The sequence below is a fragment of the Rhinopithecus bieti genome, unplaced genomic scaffold, assembly GCF_001698545.2.
Source record: "Rhinopithecus bieti isolate Rb0 unplaced genomic scaffold, ASM169854v2 scaffold_48679, whole genome shotgun sequence".
NCBI classification, from domain to species: Eukaryota; Metazoa; Chordata; class Mammalia; order Primates; family Cercopithecidae; genus Rhinopithecus; species Rhinopithecus bieti.
In genome coordinates this window covers 355,637-374,748 of record NW_016819378.1, presented here as the reverse complement: position 1 = coordinate 374,748, position 19,112 = coordinate 355,637, and the positions used below count along the sequence as shown (strand labels likewise).

Here is a 19,112-nt window from a genome sequence, read left to right as displayed (position 1 = left end):
ATCCTGGCTAACCCGGTGAAACCCCGTCTCTACTAAAAAATAAAAAAAAATTAGCTGGGCGAGGTGGCGGGCGCCTGTAGTCCCAGCTACTTGGGAGGCTGAGGCAGGAGAATGGCGTAAACCCGGGAGGCGGAGCTTGCAGTGAGCTGAGATCCGGCCACTGCACTCCAGCCTGGGCGACAGAGCAAGACTCCGTCTCAAAAAATAAAATAAAATAAAATAAAAAAATAATAAAAAAAAGAAATAAAAGGACTCCTAGAAGTTGCTATTGCTAAAAGACAGGAGTAGACGATGACTTGGATAAAACCCACAATGGGTCTTCCACATAACACATGTCCACATGTCTAAGCCAGCAGAGGTGCTGCTTATGGCCATCCTTCCAAGAGTTGCAAGAAGAGTATAGTGAACTAAAGGGGCACTATGGAAAACTCAGTTTGATAGTGTAGGATTGATCCAACCTATTTTGTGGAAATTCCATGTTACTGTCTGCGAACAATTGGTTTCAGGATCTCTAAGCGCTAAAGTCTTCAGCAAATACGCTCTTGGGACTCAGGAGGGCAAGGAGCAGGGGGGCTGACTGTGCTTAGTTGCCTTCATATTCATAATCCTATCTCCCTAAGCAAAACTATTAAGGAAAGGGATTCTCCCTCTCTTATTTGGCTCTGGAAGCATCAGGGTTATCGTGATGTTACAATCACTGTCTATGATTATTACCAGCTGTATGCCTCAAGATAGCCAGGTTGGCCTAAAAACCCTGTCTTGTTGAGCTCTCATTGCTTCTTAATCATTAAGCAACAAAGAACCAGCAATTTTTCTTTGATACCCCACATCCCCAACAACTAATGACCTAAGGAAACCAAATATCAACAATTACAAAGATTTTGGTAGGTATACCAAGGAATAATTAAGCAAAAAATCATTGTAGTTTGGGCTCCCTTCTTTTTACCACCATCCCATCAAAAGCAAATAGAAAACCCCATTCCAATCCCACTGGCTCCAAAGGCACTAGGCTCAGAGTTATTTTAATACAGAAAGGCGTTTTTCTTAAGGGTGTTAATATTAAAGAAAACACCTTTCTTTATTAGAATACCTACTCCAAAGACACTGTAGGAAAAATGGGCAAAATACATGCGAGGGTCCTTCTTTTAGGTTTTAGTGAAGCCAATCACGATGAGCTAAGAATACACTGGCACAACGGGTTAGGAACATGCTAATTCTTCTCTGCAACTCCAAGAGTGAGTGTGTGTGTGTGTGTGTCTGTGTGTGTGTGTGTAAGCACTTAAATGCTTCTCTCTATATAGTTAGTGAATTAAAAAGTATTTCTGTATCTCCAAAGCTTTACCCCTTTCCTTGGAATGTCAAAAGTAGAATGGGAAACAAGAAAGAAGTGTAAATTAGGTACTCTCCAGGAACAAAACCAGACCTGAAGTGAGAGACAATAGCTACATCTCAATGGACAAAGGTAAGTATACTAAGAGGACTCAATAAAAATGAGTGTGTTTGTGGGGTAAGGGAATACAGCAGTGGCAACAGATGAGGCTGCTCATTAGACATTAGAGCTTGAATTTTGCAAGACAAGTCCTAAAGGCTTTTCCACTGAAAAGGAAATCCTGCCATTTATTTTCTCTTGCTACTAGAGGTAGACAGTGAACAAGGCAACTTTAAACCAAATACCTTGAAAAGCTACGGCCAAAATGGCAGCACTTCTATACTAATCCAGTTTCCCCAAGACAGTGATGACCAAACGCTCAAAATGTAGACTGCCTGATGATATTCTGACTAACCTGGGTTAGCATACTACTCCCCTGAGACTTGGAGAATCTAAGTTGAGTCTTGGCAGGAAAAAGATCAATTTTCCCTCTCTACAAATAAAAATAATTAGGGAAAGCTACCCAGATTCAATTCTGAGCACTATATTGGATTGTGTGTATGTTGGAGAGATGGAGATAAAGGACAAAGAGCAGTCACACCTCATATTCGTATAACATCACAGCTGATTAGTTTTTACAAGCAGATTTAGTGCTGGTGAAATGTCCAGCTTGTTGGGTCTGGGGAATGGGTAAAGATGCCTGTCGAAGAGGTGGCAATAAGTATCAGTAAGGCCTCACTGTGGCTTATCTGTCAATGGAACAGACTCTTTCAAAGAACTAGGGAGCTGCCATGTTATTGTCAATGTGGATGATGGAGTTTGGTTTACAGGTATTTGTTTCACAAACATAAACTGGGCCAGAAAGGTGTAAAGCAATTAGAGAAGATCAGCTTCTAATCATTAGCATTTTGGACTAGTATCCAAGTAGAGGAAGAAATTATTCTCTTAAGTGCCCACGATGCTGTATTTTTTTTTTTTTTTTGTTTTTTTTTTTTTTTTTTTGAACGGAGGCTCGCTCTGGTCGCGCCAGGTGGGTGCGCAGTGGCCAGATCTCGAGCTCACTGCCAAGCTCCGCTCGCCTGGTACGCCATTCTCCTGCTCAGCCGGTCCCGGTAGTTGACTTACAGGCGCCCGCCACCGGGTCGCGCCCGGGCTAGTTTTTTGGTATTTTTTAGTAGAGACGGGGTTTCAACCGTGCTTAGCCAGGATGGGTCTCGATCTCCTGACCTCGTGATCCGCCCGTTCGCCCTCCCAAAAGTGGCTGGGATACAGGCTTGAGCCAGCCGCGGCCCGGCCGGGATGCTGTATTTTAGCACTCGACCAAGATCGTCATATCGGCAAAGCTTGCAGTTTCGAAAAACCAGTAGCTTAGGCGGGCGCGCTTGGCTCAAGCCTGTTAGATCCCGAGCACTTGGGAGGTCGCGGACGTGTAGTGCACTATGCATGATGTCCAAGCCATCCTGGCTAACCTGGATATCTCTGTCTCTATCGAAGAGAAAACTACCAAAGAAACTAGCCACGGCGAGGTAGCGGGCGCTGTAGTCCGCAGCTACTCGGGAGGCTGAGGCAGAGAATGGCCTGAAGCCTCTGATGTATTGTTGTCTGTTGAACCCAAAAGGAGGAGCTCGCAGTGAGCTGAGATCCGGCCACTGCACTCCAGTATGGGCGACAGAGCGAGACTCTGTCTCAAAAAAAAAAAAAAAAAAGAAAACCAGTAGCTTAAAAGGTCTGGAGAGGGCCAGGCGTGGTGGCTCACGCCTGTAATCCCAGGACTTTGGGAGACCGAGGCGGGCAGATCACCTGAGGTCAGGAGTTTGAGACCAGCCTCAACATGGAGAAACCCCGTCTCTACTAAAAATACAAAATTAGCCGGGCGTGGTGGTGCATGCCTGTAATGCCAGCTACTCAGGAGGCTGAGGCAGGAGAATTGCTTGAACCTGGGAGACGGAGGTTGCAGTGAGCCGAGATCACGCCCTTGTACTCCAGCCTGGGCAACAAGAGCGAAACTCCGTCTCAAAGAAAAAAAAAAAAAGAAAAAAGAAAAAAAGAGGTCTGGAGAGGAAAGGGCTGCACCTGCTCAGTAGATCTTTCAAACTATTGTCTGCATAGTTTGATGTAGTCTGATGGTCCACAGCACTAAAAAGAGCATCATTCTAATCAGTGAATCTGGATTAGGGCTCCAAATGTAACACTACTAAGAGAGGAAGGGGTGACATCTGTAGAGAGCTGGTGTGATGTAGTGAAGAGGACACTAAACTACGAATCAGCTCCATTTTTGCTTCTATTAGCCATGTAAACTTGGGCTATTCACTTAATCTCTCTGCTTTTGTCTTCTTACATGTAAACCAGCTGACCAAATTAGGATGTTGAGAGAACTGAATCAGATAAAGTATACTCTGGTGACTGTAAAGCACTGTGCATTAATTCACACATAGGAGTTGCTTTAGAACTCCTATTTCTTATAGTTATCCTGGGATGATCTATGACCCCAAAGTGTAGACTGTGAAACAGGAATCTTGATTTTTTGTTTTTAATGCAGGGGACTCTATCTCTACTACCACCAACAATGCAAGGCTCTCTCTGCCTGGGGTTTTCAGATGAACTGCAGGGCAGGATAGCCTAAGAAAAAAAGACTTGAGAGAGATGGAAAATCCTCTACCCAAGAATGGGAAATCTCACTACCCCAATTTCCACATGGTTTGGCTAGCTTTAGAAAGGACAACAGGGAAAGGACAGCTAGGGTACTAGGAGTGAGATCTCAAATCTGAGTTAGTCAGACAGTCCTTATCAAGTGTAGTAGTCATAAGAGAGAAACCCTTTGGAAAGGGGATTAGACCTGAATTCTAGTGTTAAATACTCAGGTTATCAATATTTTCTAGTTTTTCTATTGGTAAATTGGGAAGAATATACTTAAAATGAGTTGGTAACAGACTAGCCCCTATTCTCTTAACACTGCCTTGTATTATCCTCTGGGGTAGGACTGAGAGACTGAAATGAAAGGGAGGGTAGTATACCTGCTTTGCAGGGAAATGGAGAACACTGGGAACTGGGGAAGTTAATACAACAGGTTGCACCAGCATTCAGAGTAAGTAATGATCATATGAAGGACACACTTTAAGTCCATTCTAAGGCAGACAGATCCCTTAGGTCCCTTTTTTTTTTTTTTTTTTTTTGTGACGGAGTCTTGCTCTGTTGCTCAGGCTGGATGGAGTGCAGTGGCGCGATCTTGGCTCACTGCAACCTCTGCCTCCCAGGTTCAAGCAATTCTCTACCTCAGTCTCCTGAGTAGCTGGGATTACAGGTGCCTACCACCACGCCTGGCTAATTTTTGTATTTTTAGTACAGACAGGGTTTCACCATCTTGGCCAAGCTGGTCTTGAACTCCTGACCTCGTGATCTATCCACCTCAGCCTCCCAATGTGCTGGGATTACAGGCCTGAGCCACCGTGCCTGGCCAGGTCCTTTCTGAGGTCATCTTTCTCACACATTACATTGCCTCAAGAGAAAACTACATACATAGAGGTGTCCGTATATGTGTGTATGTCTCTCTCTCTCTCTATATATATGTGTTATTTTTTCTTAAAGATATCTTTAAGATATGCTGGGTCAGGAATAATGTCTACACATCTTTTCCACAGATTCAGAAAAGGTTAGCCAGAAGACGCCCATTCTTTTACCTTACTATAAATATGTTTGAATCTTTCAAAAATGCCCAATTCCAGCAAATTTCTGGGAGGAAGCTGTACCTATCCCAGACACACCTATTTGGTCCCCTTCACCACCTATTTAGGACTCAAAATGAAATCAGCAACAATACAAATAAAGTCATTGACCAGGAGCCATTTTTTTTTTTAATGGGGAAAAATATCCAATGTTGCAAAAACCACAAATTTAATTATTCCACAAGCAGCCATGCATGGAGCAAACCCACTCTGCTGAAAAGATTACAGCAAAACAAAATAAAAAAATAAAATAAAAAGGAGAGATATAGATCACACAGAGGTACCTAAAAATCTGCCTTCTCTTGTGAGAGCTAGAAGAAAAGGCTTCTTTGGAGAGTCTGTTGGTTAACATCAAAGAAAAGCATCATTACAGGATTATATTAACCTCACTGGCAAAGCTCAATGAGAAGCAGGGAACATGCTAAGTGGTACTAACCTGATGTCATTTAGATATCCGTTCTGGCCAGTCTAGGTGAGGGGGAGAAAACGGAAAATAACTTATAAGAAAACAGCATGGCATGACCGAAAAGGATGTCCATGATGCTATGAATACCCAAGGTCCTCAAACCAAAGCTCACCCCACCAACAGGGAGAGAGGGGCCAGGGACAGGATGACCCACACCCACATACCCAATCTGACTTCTCACCTTTAATGGGAAAGAGCATTTGGTGGTTTTAGCCTTCGGAGAGGTGTTTTTAAAAAAAGAGGCTGACAAAGGCAGGAGTGTGAAAAGGAGGAAGAGGAAAGTATTAACCTAATTATTATTTCCTTTTTAGCTCTAAATTTATTGGTAACCTGGGAATAACAACTCATGTCCTCGGTCCTAAAGAGTGTGTTCAAAGGAAGGGAAAAGGGAGACAAGAGAAAGAAACTTTGTTTTTGGAAATCATCCTCAATGGCTTTTCCATTTCTGTTTCCTTCATTGGCCAAAATGAAAGACATTCTGACCTGAGACCCAAGGAGGGTGGGATATTGTGGAGGTACTTTTCAGGGCCTAGAAAAAATGAGAAAATTAAAAGCCTGAAACATTCCCTTTGGGGATCATTTCCTGACAAAGCCACTGAGCTGAGTGAAGTGAGCATTGTGGTGGATTCCCAAGCTTTAGGAAAAGGTACCAAGAGTGTCCAGCTGCTGAGCAGAGTGAGCTCCATGCAGAGCAGAGCCTATGCTGGGCAGCTTTTCCAATATATAGCTCAGGCTCCAGAGAAGGCTGCAGCAGCAGCATTTCCATCCAAACACCCTTCTTGCCACTTCCTTTCTTTATGGGCTGCCTCCTGCTCCCACACCCAATCCCATAACTCCACTCCTAATCAGCTCCCTTTAGCCAGGCTCCTCTCCACTTGGAATCTTTGGAGTATGATGGGCTTTGGCCATAGTTCCTTGTCTAGACTTTCTGAGATTCCTGATGCCTCTACCACTACAAGAGTTGGAAGTGCTGAAATCAAAGTGACAAATCTACAAGAATCTAATGAAGAATACATATATTAGTAGAGGCTTGAAGACTAGAAATCAGGATAAAAAAAAGAGAAGAGCTAACTTTGCCTTTGTTATGGTTGTAGGTAGATACAGTCCAGTGTTGTACATAATTAGCTCCAATACCCTATTATAAATTGTCTGTGCTTTCAGAACATCTGTAGCTTTGCTAATGGCTATCATAGTGGGGCATTTTCCATGTGTAAGTGAAGCAGAGGAACACATCACAGATAGTCAATTAGGTTACAATGTCACTGGTACTTCTTAATCTAAAGAGCCCAGAGCAGAGCAAGCGATTGAGAGTTGGTTTACATTAGGGGGTTAAGAGCATAGACTCTGGAGCCAGACTGAATTCAAATACTTAGCTCTTTTGCTAACTAGCAGTGTGAACTTAGGTGGTTGTTTAACCTTTATGTGCCTTAGTTCCTCATTTATAAAATGGGGAAAATAATATAAACTACTTCATAGGCCTAGTATGAGGACTGAGTTAATCTATATCAAGTACTAAGAACAATGCCTAAAAGATGGTAAGTGCTATATAAGTGCTTGCTACTTTTTTTTTTTGAGACGGAGTTTTGCTCTTGTTGCCCAGGCTGGAGTGCAACGGCACAATCTTGGCTTACCGCAACCTCTGCCTCCCGGGTTCGAGCAATCTCCTACCTCAGCCCCCCGAGTAGCTGGGATTACAGGCATGTGCCACCATGCCTGGCTAATTTTGTATTTTTAGTAGAGACGGGGTTTCTCCATGATAGTCAGGTTGGTTTCGAACTCCCAAGCTCAGGTGATCCACCTGCTTCGACCTCCCGAAGTGCTGGGATTACAGGTGTGACCCACTGCACCCGACCAGTACTTGCTACTATTATCCACCAACCCGCTCCGTTGGCCACAGCCATGTACAAATTTCTCCTCTCATTCCATCTAGTTGGTTTGTAGGTAAAGGTAGAGAACCCTCTTTGGGCTATGGTTGAATAATTTGGAAGATGGATTTTTCTGACTCAGAATGGAAGTCTACATAATAGGAGGTAAGAAGGTTCCTTCTCCTTGGACTTTGGGCCAGAAGGTTTGTTGTATATCAGTTCCCAGTGAGGATCTCTGAGACAATGGAGCAAGTACATAGAGTTGTTCAGTTTTTTAGTTGGAGACAGTATTTTTCTAAACTAATGATGATGATGAAAAGATATCTATATCTATATCTATATATATTTATATTTCCCTCGTGAGAAAGGGGAGAATGGGAGAATGGGAAGAGAGTAGTGTTCATCTAAGTATATTGATTAAAACTGACCATCTTTTGCCAGGCACAGTGGCTCATGCCTATGATCCCAGCACTTTAGGAGGCTGAGGTGAAAGGATCACTTGAGCACAGGAGTTTGAGACCAGTCTGGGCAACATAGTGAGACCCCATCTCTACAAAAAATAAAAAAGTTAGCCAGGCGTGGTGATGCGTGCCTGTAATCCCAGCTACTTGAGAGGCTGAGGCAAGAGGATTGCTTGAGCCCAGGAGGTTGAAGCTGCAGTGAGCTGTCACTGTGCCACTGTACTGCAGCCTGGGTGACAAAGCAAAACCCTATCTAAAAACAAAACAAAACAAAACAAAATAAAAAACAAAGAAAACCCTGACCATCTTTTGACAATGAAGGGAGACTGGTTTTCCCTCTTTTGTTACTCATGTGATTGTGAGATGGTGCTCATATCTGGATACTACATTTTCTGGAGATTTGTTTCCCTCTTGTACACCCACAATGTTTCCTGAATTTCTGCTATTCTTCTCTTCAATCTGATAGGCCAAGGCAACTAGATACAGGGGTACCAAGCATATTTGATGTGGCCCACACATTTAAGAATAACGTTGCCTAAACTGATTCATGTTGGCTTTTAGCCCTAGGAGCTAGTCCTGCTGTAGGAAGCAAGGTAAGAAATATAGGAAGAAAGAGACTTCCTTTTCAGGTAGAGACTGGAGGGAATAGTGGTACTCTCTGTGCATGCAGAATGTGGAGCTCATAGAGAATGGATGCCAGACCTGTGCTCTAACAATCACCAACATATCCTAAAAATGAGGCTGGTCAAACAAGATGAATGTACAGCCTGTGTGAACGCTATGTCTTCCACTTAGAAGCAAAGATGCCTAAAATGGATAGAGGGAGTGAAAGAGGGTAAGCAGGAGGAGGGTTTTAGAGGCAAGATTCAGACCCTGCCAAAACCATTTCTATTTTCAGTCTAGGCAAATTTACCAAATTCAGCCACTCCAAGTTTTAGTTCTCTTTGTATGCCATATGGCAGAATGTATTGAAACAATATAAGTGAAAATCTGCAGCTTCCCAATAAGCCACATTTAGTTTTAGAGATCAAATCTGGGGTTGGCTGATGTTGGTTAAAATAAAACAAACAAACAAACAAACAAACCCAAAAACATTTGTGGAGGGTTCATTCCATTCACAGTTCCAACGTTTAAGAGCTAAAAGCTATGGGCTGACAACTCTCAGATGCTACACTTACCTCTCGGGCAAATATTCTCTCTCGGACCCTTTGATATTCCTCCTCTCTCTCTTCTATTGACTTGCTCCTCCTTCCATCCTGCAATGGAACTCTGATCTAGATCGATGAGCAGAATTAAGCTAGTTAAGTTCTCCTCGTACTGCAAGCTCACTGCACACCAGCAAGGAAGAGAAACCGGGAAAGTTTATAGTTGCCATCAAAAAAATGGAAAAAAAAAAAAAAAAGAATAAAATTTCCAGTCCTGGAGAGGTTTCACTGGGTACATCTGACCATGCAGTTTGGGAGATCAGGTTTTCTGGATGGCTGGGGACTCTCCATCTCCCCACCCCTCCCACCCACCCAGTATCAAGAATAACAACTATTTATAAGGACTGGGTTGCTTCCCTCTAGTAATCAGGTAGCCTCCAGTCAGTAAGGATCGAGAAAATAGCCCTGGGAAAAGGGACAACACTGCTTTAGAGGGAAAGCAAAGGATAGACGGAAGCTGAAATGGGAGAAGAAACAGGTGTTTAGCAGAGCTGAACATAGAGGAGGAGGTTTATAGAACTAGCATCTGGCATTATTCCTTATTAATCACTAATGCCATGGCCTGAAGACCCAAATCACACACAGCTCAGCAAAGAGGGCCTTGGAAATGAAATCCCAAGGGCGATGCTAAACTCAAAGTCTAAGCATTTTTTTCCTAATCTTAACTATATTAACTGGAGGTGGGGAAGGGGAGAGACAAATTACAGAAATAAAGAAGAAAGAGAACAGAGCAATACAAAGAGAAAGAAAAGGAGAACAGATAGAAAGAGGGGCAGAGAAAGGAAGAGAAGTAAGGTACAATGGAGGAAGGGGAGAGATAGAGAGATCGACAAGGAAAAGAAGAAAATGGAGGATAGAGAAGAACCTTACATTCTCTAAAAAATGTAGTGAGGTAACCAGAAGGGATGGCTGGGCAAATCACCACCTCTGAGTAGCCTACCATCTAAATCCTCATCATGATCTTTCCTCTCCTGGCCTGCAATTGGTCAACACTGTCCAGGGTAGGGTGTAATAAGAGTATCCTTATCTGTACTGCTCTTGAAGGCAAGGAGTTCTAAGGGAGAAAACTCATCAAATGAATATCACCAGATTATAAGATTCTGACTTCTACTCCAGAGGATTTGAAAGCTTCACAAGAAGCAACTAAGGAGATTGCTGCTCCAGGCTGGTCTTCCTGATCTTTACCAATCTCCAAAGGTAGCCATAACTTCAAGAATATCAACCTTGCCTAGATTTAGTTCTCATTAGCTTCAAGAACCTAAATCCTACCAAATGTCCTTTTATAAATTCCATTCCAAGAAGACACAGGACCTCAACAAGCTATATTGTCCTCAGTCCCTAGGTAAACCAATGGCAAAGTAGAAAGAACATAATGGGCTTTGAGGTCAGACAGAATCTCAGCTCTGCCACCTCCCAGCAATATAACTTTACGCAAGTAACTTAACATCTCTTAGCCTCAGTTTTCTTATATGTAAAGTGGGGATAATAACCCCCATCTGCATTGGGTTGTGAAGAGGATTAAAAGAGATAATGCATACAATGTGTTTAGAACACAGCCTAGTTCAGGGAAAACACTCAATAAGATAGCAATTATTATCTTATTATTAACGTCACAGACAGAAAGTACACAGAAACAACCCTATTGGATCAAGCCTGAAGCTGAGAGATGAAAAGTTCACAATAGGGACAGACTCCACTTTGCCCCAATGTGCCTCTAGGCCTGAATAATTCCTGATCCACAGAAAAAGGGTTTTGGAAAATGGAGAAGGGCATCAGGATGGAAAGGCTCTTTCTCGTTTTTTAAATTTTGTCTTTTTGTATGTTTCTTTGTTTTCAATCAGTCCCAGCGTGTTTGTCCACAGTAGATAATGGCACTTTTCTCAAAAGGACTCCCTCAAATACTCAAGTAGCAAGCAGGAAAGGTCCTGGTCTCAAGACCATACAATATCCCAAGAAAACTAATTTTGACACTAGAGGTAAGATATTATTATAGTTATTAATTAGCAAGATTCATGTAGGCTCTACTCAACCATGGTCTTCAAATCTAATCCCTTTTGGAGGCCAAGCAGAGGCAGGCTGGATCTAAACCTTCTTAGCTAACCCCCAAATAATCATGTACTATCTAAAGGGTAGGCTTGAGGTCAAAGCAATAGCCAGGCCCATTTAAAGGGATGGGAGAGGTTGTTCCCTTCTTATTCCCACAGCAGTGGATCACAAAGGGGATCTATCTGAGGTTCCCAGCATCAAATGTCAAATTAACTCACTCACCTTGGTGGAAGGAGTTGGAAAAAGATTAAGGAGTTTGCAGAAAGGGATCAGAAACACCTTTATAATTGGGTAAATTAGATCACAACTTTGCCAGTTCAAGGCTAGCCCTAAGCTAGGATAAGAGCTGAAGTGGGACAAAGTAGCTTTTTGTGGTTCCCAAAGAAATCCCTAACTATTAAAGAAAAAAAAAAAGAATGAAACCAACAGTTGGATCAAGGCTGAGGCAGGGATCAACCTTGCTTTATTCCAAATGATGTGGTGTTAGAAGTCAGTGGCAGACCCAAGGAGTTCCAGGCCAAATGAGATGACCTAGCAAACCTCAGCACCATGTCTCTCTAGGGCTAAGAGGGTGGCATCCAGTTCAACAAATAAACAGTTCTCAACATTAAGCCAAAGCCAACTCAGTATAGCTCAGTACATTTCTCCGTACTAAGATATTTTGAGTTTTCTCCATCCCACAAAAATTCTTCTCCCTTCCCAGTTTCTCTTACTGCAATCTCTCTGTATAGGCCCACCCCTTTCCATTCTTCACCTGGTTATCATCTCGGTCCATACTGGCATCATCTCTCTTGAGAATGAACCTCTGTTGAAATTCTGTATTCTTCTCATCCTTTATATGTTCTGAAAACCTCTGTTCAGGGCTGAGATTTGGAGAGAAATGTGAAAGGAAAGGAGGACAAAGACCATTTTGTTAGGAAGCAGACCTATTAGGTACAGCTCTCCTAAATTATACAACTCACACTCAGGGAATTTCTGGAGTAAGGAATCCAAAAAGTCACATGCAAGTTTTAATGAAATCCTCAGGGTCTGTTCTTTATAGATCTATAACTTCTCTTCCTCCATAGTTATATCTATCCTATCAGTGAAGAGAGGCTAAGGCCAGACTTCCTGAAACATCAGTCTCTCTAGAATCTATCTCCAAGGCCTCAGAAAGAGTAGGAATTAATTATATAACCAACCCCAACCCCAAACCCCTTCCCTGCAAAATACTTAAAAATATATATATATATTTTGAGATGGAGTCTCACTCTATCGCCCGGGCTCACCACAACCTCTGCCGCTGGCGTTCAAGCAATTCTCCTGCCTCAGCCTCCCAAGTAGCTGGGATTACAGGCACCTGCCATCGCGCCCGGCTAATTTTATATTTTTAGTAGAGACGGGGTTTCACCATCTTGGCCAGGCTGATCTTGAACTCCTGACCTCATGATCCACCTGCCTCGGCCTCCCAAAATGCTGGGATTACAGGTGTGAGCCACTGCGCCCGGCCATTTTAAAACTTAAAAAAAAAAAAAGTAATAGAGATAGGATCTTGCTATGTTGACCAGGCTGGTCTCAAACTCCTGGCTTCAAGCAGTCTTCCCATCTTGGCCTCCCAAAGTGCTGGGATTATAGGCGTGAGCCACCATGCCCGGCCATCTGCAAGAGACATCCTGATCCTATACCTTCCTCTTCCAACCCAGCAGGTTATCCCAAGGAAGTCTTCCCAAACCATGGTTTCCTCCCTTACATTCTTGTGTTACTAGTTTTGTTGATGATGACAGCTTTCCCAGTTTGATCAACATTGTGGTCCATCCCAAAATAGGCAGCTACCCGGTGTAATAGCATCCGGTGATATGAGGTCATCTGAGGGAACTTCTTGAACTGATTACTGAAAGGAAACACGGAGGAAAAAAGTGAAATAAGACAAACAACTCCAATAACAACCAATTTTAATTTTTCTTACGAGTGTCCTAAAGTGGAAAGTTTCTTAGGAGAAACAGACATAAGAAATATGGATATTTACTAAATGGGAACCAAACAGGTTTCTCTCAGTTTCTTTATCTACAGTATTCTGCAGATTACTATGACCTACTTTCCTCATTAAGACTACTCATTGCTGGGTGCAATGGCTCATGCCCGTAATCCCAGCACTTCGGGAGGCTGAGGCAGGTGGATCAATTGAGTTCAGGAGTTCAAGACCAGCCTGGTCAACATGGCAAAACCTCGTCTCTACAAAAAATACAAAAATTAACTAGGCAAGTGCCTGTCATCCCAGCTACACAATGGCTGAGGTACAAGAATCACTTGAACCCAGGAGGCAGAATTGCAGTGAGTCAAGACTGTACCGTGGCACTCCAGCCTAGGCGACAAAGAAAGATTGTCTCAAAAAAAAAAAAAGATTACTTATTAAGCCCTAGGTCCCACCCACCTAGATGATGTTTGATAAAGAAAAAGGAAGACATTTAAGAATAGTAGGCCGGGCACGGTGGCTCAAGCCTGTAATCCGCATCCCAAGCACTTGGAGGCCCGAGACCGTGGGGCGGAATCACAAGGTCAGGAAAGATTCGAGACCATCCCCTGGCTAACCCGGTGAAAGCGCCGGTCTCTATCTAAACAAATAGCAAAAACAAAACACAAAAAAGCTAGCCGTGGGCCGACGTAGCGGGCGCCTGTAGTCCCCAGCTACCGGGAGGCTGAGGCAGGAGAATGGGTAAACCCGGGAGGGCGAGCTGCAGTGAGCTGAGATCCGCCCCACTGCACTCCAGTCTGGGCGAGCAGAGCACGGCAGGAAGACCTCTGCCTCCCCAAAAAAAAAAAAAAAAAAAAAAAAAGAAAAAAAAAAAAAAAGAATAGTAAAATCTGGGACAAGGGCGAGCTGCTGAAAAGATATAAATTATTTTTCAACTGAAATCTACATAATAACTTAAAAACTTCAGTATGTTTTCAAAATCACACTTCAAGGGAAACATCTCCTAAAATTGTACCTAAATTTATTTCCAGTGCCCCCCTCCCACATCTAAATATGTATTTCATGCAAGTAACTTACTTGTTGTCGTTAATAAATTCCAGAATCTCCTGTTCTAATTTTAGCAGCATCATTCTGTCCCTGTTTAAAAAAGATTAAAACAAAACAAAACAAAAAGCAGCCCTCCCATAGACATTGAAAGCAGGGATTGAAAATACAACTTGCTCATTATAGAAGTTGAAAAAGGTATATATCTAAATCCAGTAATGAACCATAACGCTGCTAAGCCTCACTTGCCTGTTTTATAATATTTTTAAAAAGAAAAACAACCTGAGTATACATTTTGCAGGTCCTCCAATCATATACTTTGTTATGCCATATCAGAAATCTCACTGTTAGCAACATATTCATATAAACACACGTTATAAATCTAATCGTCATTCTGTATTCCATCTTGTTATATACAGAATTTTAAAGGAATTATAATTTAGCTTATGTACAATCAACTGTTTTTTCCTTCTGTGCTTTTTATTTTAGCTGCTCTTACTATCACTCCCAATGTGTGCTTTTTAATCAGTGTACTCCCAAGCCTTCATATTTCCTGCTTCTGCATTCTTCTTTCACAGAATTTTTCCCAATTCTTCTGAAAACAGAAACCTCAATGTGAGAGTATTTTGAATCCCTCACAGAATATAAAACTATACCTGACAAATACTGGGGGGACAGGGAGATGAGCATCCTAGATTCTAAGAATGGAAAAATTCTGGGAAGCCATTTGGCCTCTTGGAATCTTGCTATCCTCTAACCCCTTTTCCTCTTATACCCATCACATTATTACCTTGGGTTCTTTTTCAGTGTATTTACAAGAAATTCATGCAGGTCTATTCCAGTGGAGTCCGTATATTCCTGGCTGGAGTCTAGAACCACCACAACAAAAGAAATTTAAAATAAATGAAACTGCTTTGCATGCTATCTAATCCTAAGCAGAAGTCCACAACCTAACCAGGAGATACAAGAATAGGAAAGCAAAATCAAACTTCCAGGGTTTTAACATAAAATCCAGAATGACCTTGATGCGCTAGACCCCAAAATTCCACATCAAAATGACAGAAGAAAGTATCTGGGCCATAGTATTACATCAATATTACACTGAAAAGCCATCTGTCATCAATAGGTATTTACTGAATGTCCTGATCAAAACAAAGCAGGTTTTATTAAGGAAAATAAATTCCAGGTAAAGGCAGTCAGGGCTGAATTTTCCAGAATCTTAGTAAATATGCCCAAACATTATTTTTTAATCCTGTTTGCCTTTTCTAATCAATTATCATTTTATGGACTATGTCTTTTGCTACCAGTACAAGAGATTAAAGGCAAAGACAGTTGAATAATAGAGACAAATCTGCATTATTTAAAAAAAAAAAAAAAAAAAAAAAACAACCAGGCCAGGTGCAGTGGCTCACACCTGTAATCCCAGCACTTTGGGAGGTCGAGGTAGGTAGATCACCTGAGGTTAGGAGTTCGAGACCAGCCTGGCCATCATAGGGAAACTAAATATCTCTACAAAATTACAAAAGTTAGCTAGGTGTGGTGTCATGTGCCTGTAGTCCCAGCTACTCGGGAGACTGAGGTAAGAAAATCGCTTGAACTTGGGAGGCAAAGGTTGCAGTGAGCCAAGATCGTGCCACTGCACTCCAGCCTGGGCAACAGAGGGAGACTCTGCCTCAAAAAAATAAAAATAAAAATAAAAAAATAAACAAATATCACCCTAGCCATCCCCAAACCAAAATATAAATGGCATCTGGAGGATTTGCTACCAATGATTATCAATGTCACCATTATTCCAGAGCACAAGTAAAATCAGAATTGACTACATTGTCCTCCCATGGATAATGCCAATGCATATGGAGTGGCTGTCTGTGGCATGTGAGCTCCTAAGGCAGGTTCAGTTAAAGAAACAAAGAAAGTAACCTAGTTAGGCATCTCCTCAAGCAACCAAGTTAGCAGAACACTGCAAACTGATGGGCCAGTAAGGCTAGCAGGTACCAGGCTTCAGGATAAAAGTAAAGGGCAGAGCCCTAGAACAGATAAGAGATGGGGAAGACTCCTCACCTCTGGACAGCATCTTTCTTGGGATCTTTTCTTTGTTTTTGTCCTTGTCTTCCTTTTCAGAGACATCTTTTGTGGACTTTTCTTCCTCCTTGTCAGAAGGGCAACTGATGTGCAATTGAATTATATCCTTAAGAGGAAAAGGATAATCAAAGGGGAAAAGGATTTTAACTTTCTTGCAGCTCCCTTGGAATCTCAAAGAAGGTAAATATTGGGGTGGCAGCTCTCTCTTACAGATTAGTGTTATTTTGCTAATTAAACTGTTTTAGTTTTGTTCTATCAAGAGGGTAGAGGCACAGCTTTTTCTGCCAGCAAGCACAGCCTACTTCATGGAGAGCTCAAATTACACAGGCTGTTCTTGGCATAGGTATTGGGTGGGAATGGTTCTAACCACCAGAGCGGGAGGGTACACAAAAGAAAATAAGATCTAGCTCTGGGATCTTCTTGTCTACATCATCCTAGGTGGTCAAGATATGAAGTCCTATACTTCATGCTGTCAGCTATGCTGGGGTTATTTTCTTTTTTCTTTTTTAGGGTTCTCTTCCTCCCTGGCACAGATCTGTCAGCACTGCCACTGCCACTGGAACCCGCAGCTGGGAGGAGAGACCATGCCCTGTTTTAGTACAACAGCTTTGTTCTGAAGTACCTTCTACCCTGATTTTCAAGTCTGATGTTGCTGTGATTGCTGTACTACATTTTACCAAACAACTGTCAAGTGCAAAAGCCACACTTACTCCTGTAAATGACCTACCTGGGTTTCTAATGGCCCATCAGCAAATGGGGTGGAGGACTCCTCACACACTGCCAGGCTGCGCACCAACTTTAGCTTGGAATTAGACTGAAAAAAACAATTTTCAGTTTTGTGTTTTTTATATATCTTATATCTTTCTTCCCTTGGTGAATATTCAGAAAGCTTTTAGCTGAATGAAAAGTGTCCTCTTTGGCTCTGTTAGTTGCTGTTTCCATTAAACAAGGGTTTTTTTCAAATGGGTCCTACTCACCAGTTCCTGATTCACTTGAAAGATACTTCTCTTGCTTACAACAGTAGACATGTACAAGCTGGCTACGTGGACAGATGGTAGGAAACTATCTCACTTAGCCCTCTTCTCTCTTCAGCCCCGTACTCTAATTTCAGTCTCAGAACTTTATGCAAATACACATCAACATAGCATAGTAGAAACACAATGGGGCGGAGAGCCAAAAGTCCTAGCTTCAACTCCTGCTTTTGTACTTACAAGCTATGAGACCCTGAGCAAATTACCTTACCTCTCCAGGTTTCTGTTTTTCCTCAGGAAAATGGCGATAAATACCTAAAATTATCTAAAAACCTGTTGTGAGAATTAGATAATATATAGTATGTAAATATACATATCATTAAATAGTGCTTAGCATACAGTAGACAATAAATGCTAAATGACTCTAAACCTGAGATGCCAAGGGTATGGAAAGAAGTGTCTAAGAAAAGAGTAAGAGAAAGACAGGCCAAGCATGGTGGCTCACACCTGTAAACCTGGCATTTTGGAAGGCCGAGGTAGGAGGACCACTTGAGGCCAGGAAGTCACAGTCTGGGCAACATAGTGAGACCCTATCTCTAAAAAAATTTTTTTTAAAAATTGGCCGGGCGCAGTGGCTCATGCCTGTAATCCCAGCACTTTGGGAGGCCGAGGTGGGCGGATCACGAGGTCAGGAGATCGAGACCATCCTGGTGAACACAGTGAAACCCCATCTCTACTAAAAATACAAAAAAATTAGCCAGGCATGGTGGTGGGCACCTGTAGTCCCAGCCGCTCGGGAGGCTGAGGCAGGAGAATGGCGTGAGCCCAGGAGGCGGAGGTTGCAGTGAGCCGAGATTGCGCCACTGCACTCCAGCCTGGACGACAGAGCAAGACTCCGTCTCAAAAAAAAAAAAAAAAAAAAATTAGCTGGCTATGGTGGCACATGACTGTGGTCCCAGCTACTCAGGAGGCTGAGGTGGGAGCACTGCTTGAGCCTGGGAGGTTGAGGCTGCAGTGAGCTGTGATCATGCCACTGCACTCCAACCTGGGCAACAGAGTGAGACCCTATCTCAAAAAAACAAAAACAAACAAAAAAAAAGACAGATAAAACTTTATTAATACTTGCGATTTAATGCAATAAAATCTAATCTGCCCGCTTTACTTCTGCTAGCTGGTGAATCCCAAAAATATCAGAAATCCACTATGCAAACCATTTCTCTCCTAGTGACCCACCCAAAGCTAAAAACTGTAGGGTGACTCATTAGAAATCTACCTATAAACATTTACAGAGACTCAATACAATAAAACCAAGGATTACAATAAACACCAAAGCACAAAACATGACAGGTATGCTCCAGGTAGTGCAGTACAGAGGAAAGAACTTGTGAGCCTGAAGAATTAACTTCACGCCTAATTCTGCCACTTGCTACTGAATGTACTTTGTTAAGCCACTCAATCCCTATAGCCCAAGTTTCCTCATCTGTAAAATGGAGATAATAGCTGTCTTACTTATCCCAAAAAATTTGAGAGGAACTAAAGTATGAGTAAGTAACCTCTGTTTTGAACTTTAACATCAAGCCCATCACTATGGATCAGGCCATGCAAGACAAGCCACAGAGCCAATTTATAGTTCTTGGCCTTCTTCAAACTCAAGTCACACAGTGGCTGAGCCACTCTCCAAATTCTATCATTATTTTTTTGGAGGAACAGAGTAGCCAACCTTAATTATTAATTTTGGAGGCGCCGGGCGCGGTGGCTCAAGCCTGTAATCCCAGCACTTTGGGAGGCCGAGACGGGCGGATCACGAGGTCAGGAGATCGAGACCATCCTGGCTAACATGGTGAAACCCCGTCTCTACTAAAAATACAAAAAACTAGCCGGGCGACCTGGCGGGCGCCTGTAGTCCCAGCTACTCGGGAGGCTGAGGCAG

General features: G+C 42.5%; 1 protein-coding gene across 1 annotated transcript in view; it reads right to left on the bottom strand.

Annotated features, from left to right (window-relative positions):
* The window catches only part of R3HDM2 (R3H domain containing 2), a 61,416-nt gene that overhangs the window by 33,430 nt on the left and 8,874 nt on the right, over positions 1-19,112 (bottom strand). Inside the window, exons 3-10 of the mRNA XM_017858848.1 lie at positions 16,939-17,025; positions 16,191-16,317; positions 14,920-14,998; positions 14,163-14,222; positions 12,864-13,004; positions 11,889-11,997; positions 5,528-5,559; positions 5,376-5,429 (exon numbers count right to left, since the gene is read on the bottom strand). Coding sequence (XP_017714337.1) covers positions 5,376-5,429; positions 5,528-5,559; positions 11,889-11,997; positions 12,864-13,004; positions 14,163-14,222; positions 14,920-14,998; positions 16,191-16,317; positions 16,939-17,025 — 689 coding nt within the window. The remainder of the gene's footprint in view (positions 1-5,375; positions 5,430-5,527; positions 5,560-11,888; positions 11,998-12,863; positions 13,005-14,162; positions 14,223-14,919; positions 14,999-16,190; positions 16,318-16,938; positions 17,026-19,112) is intronic.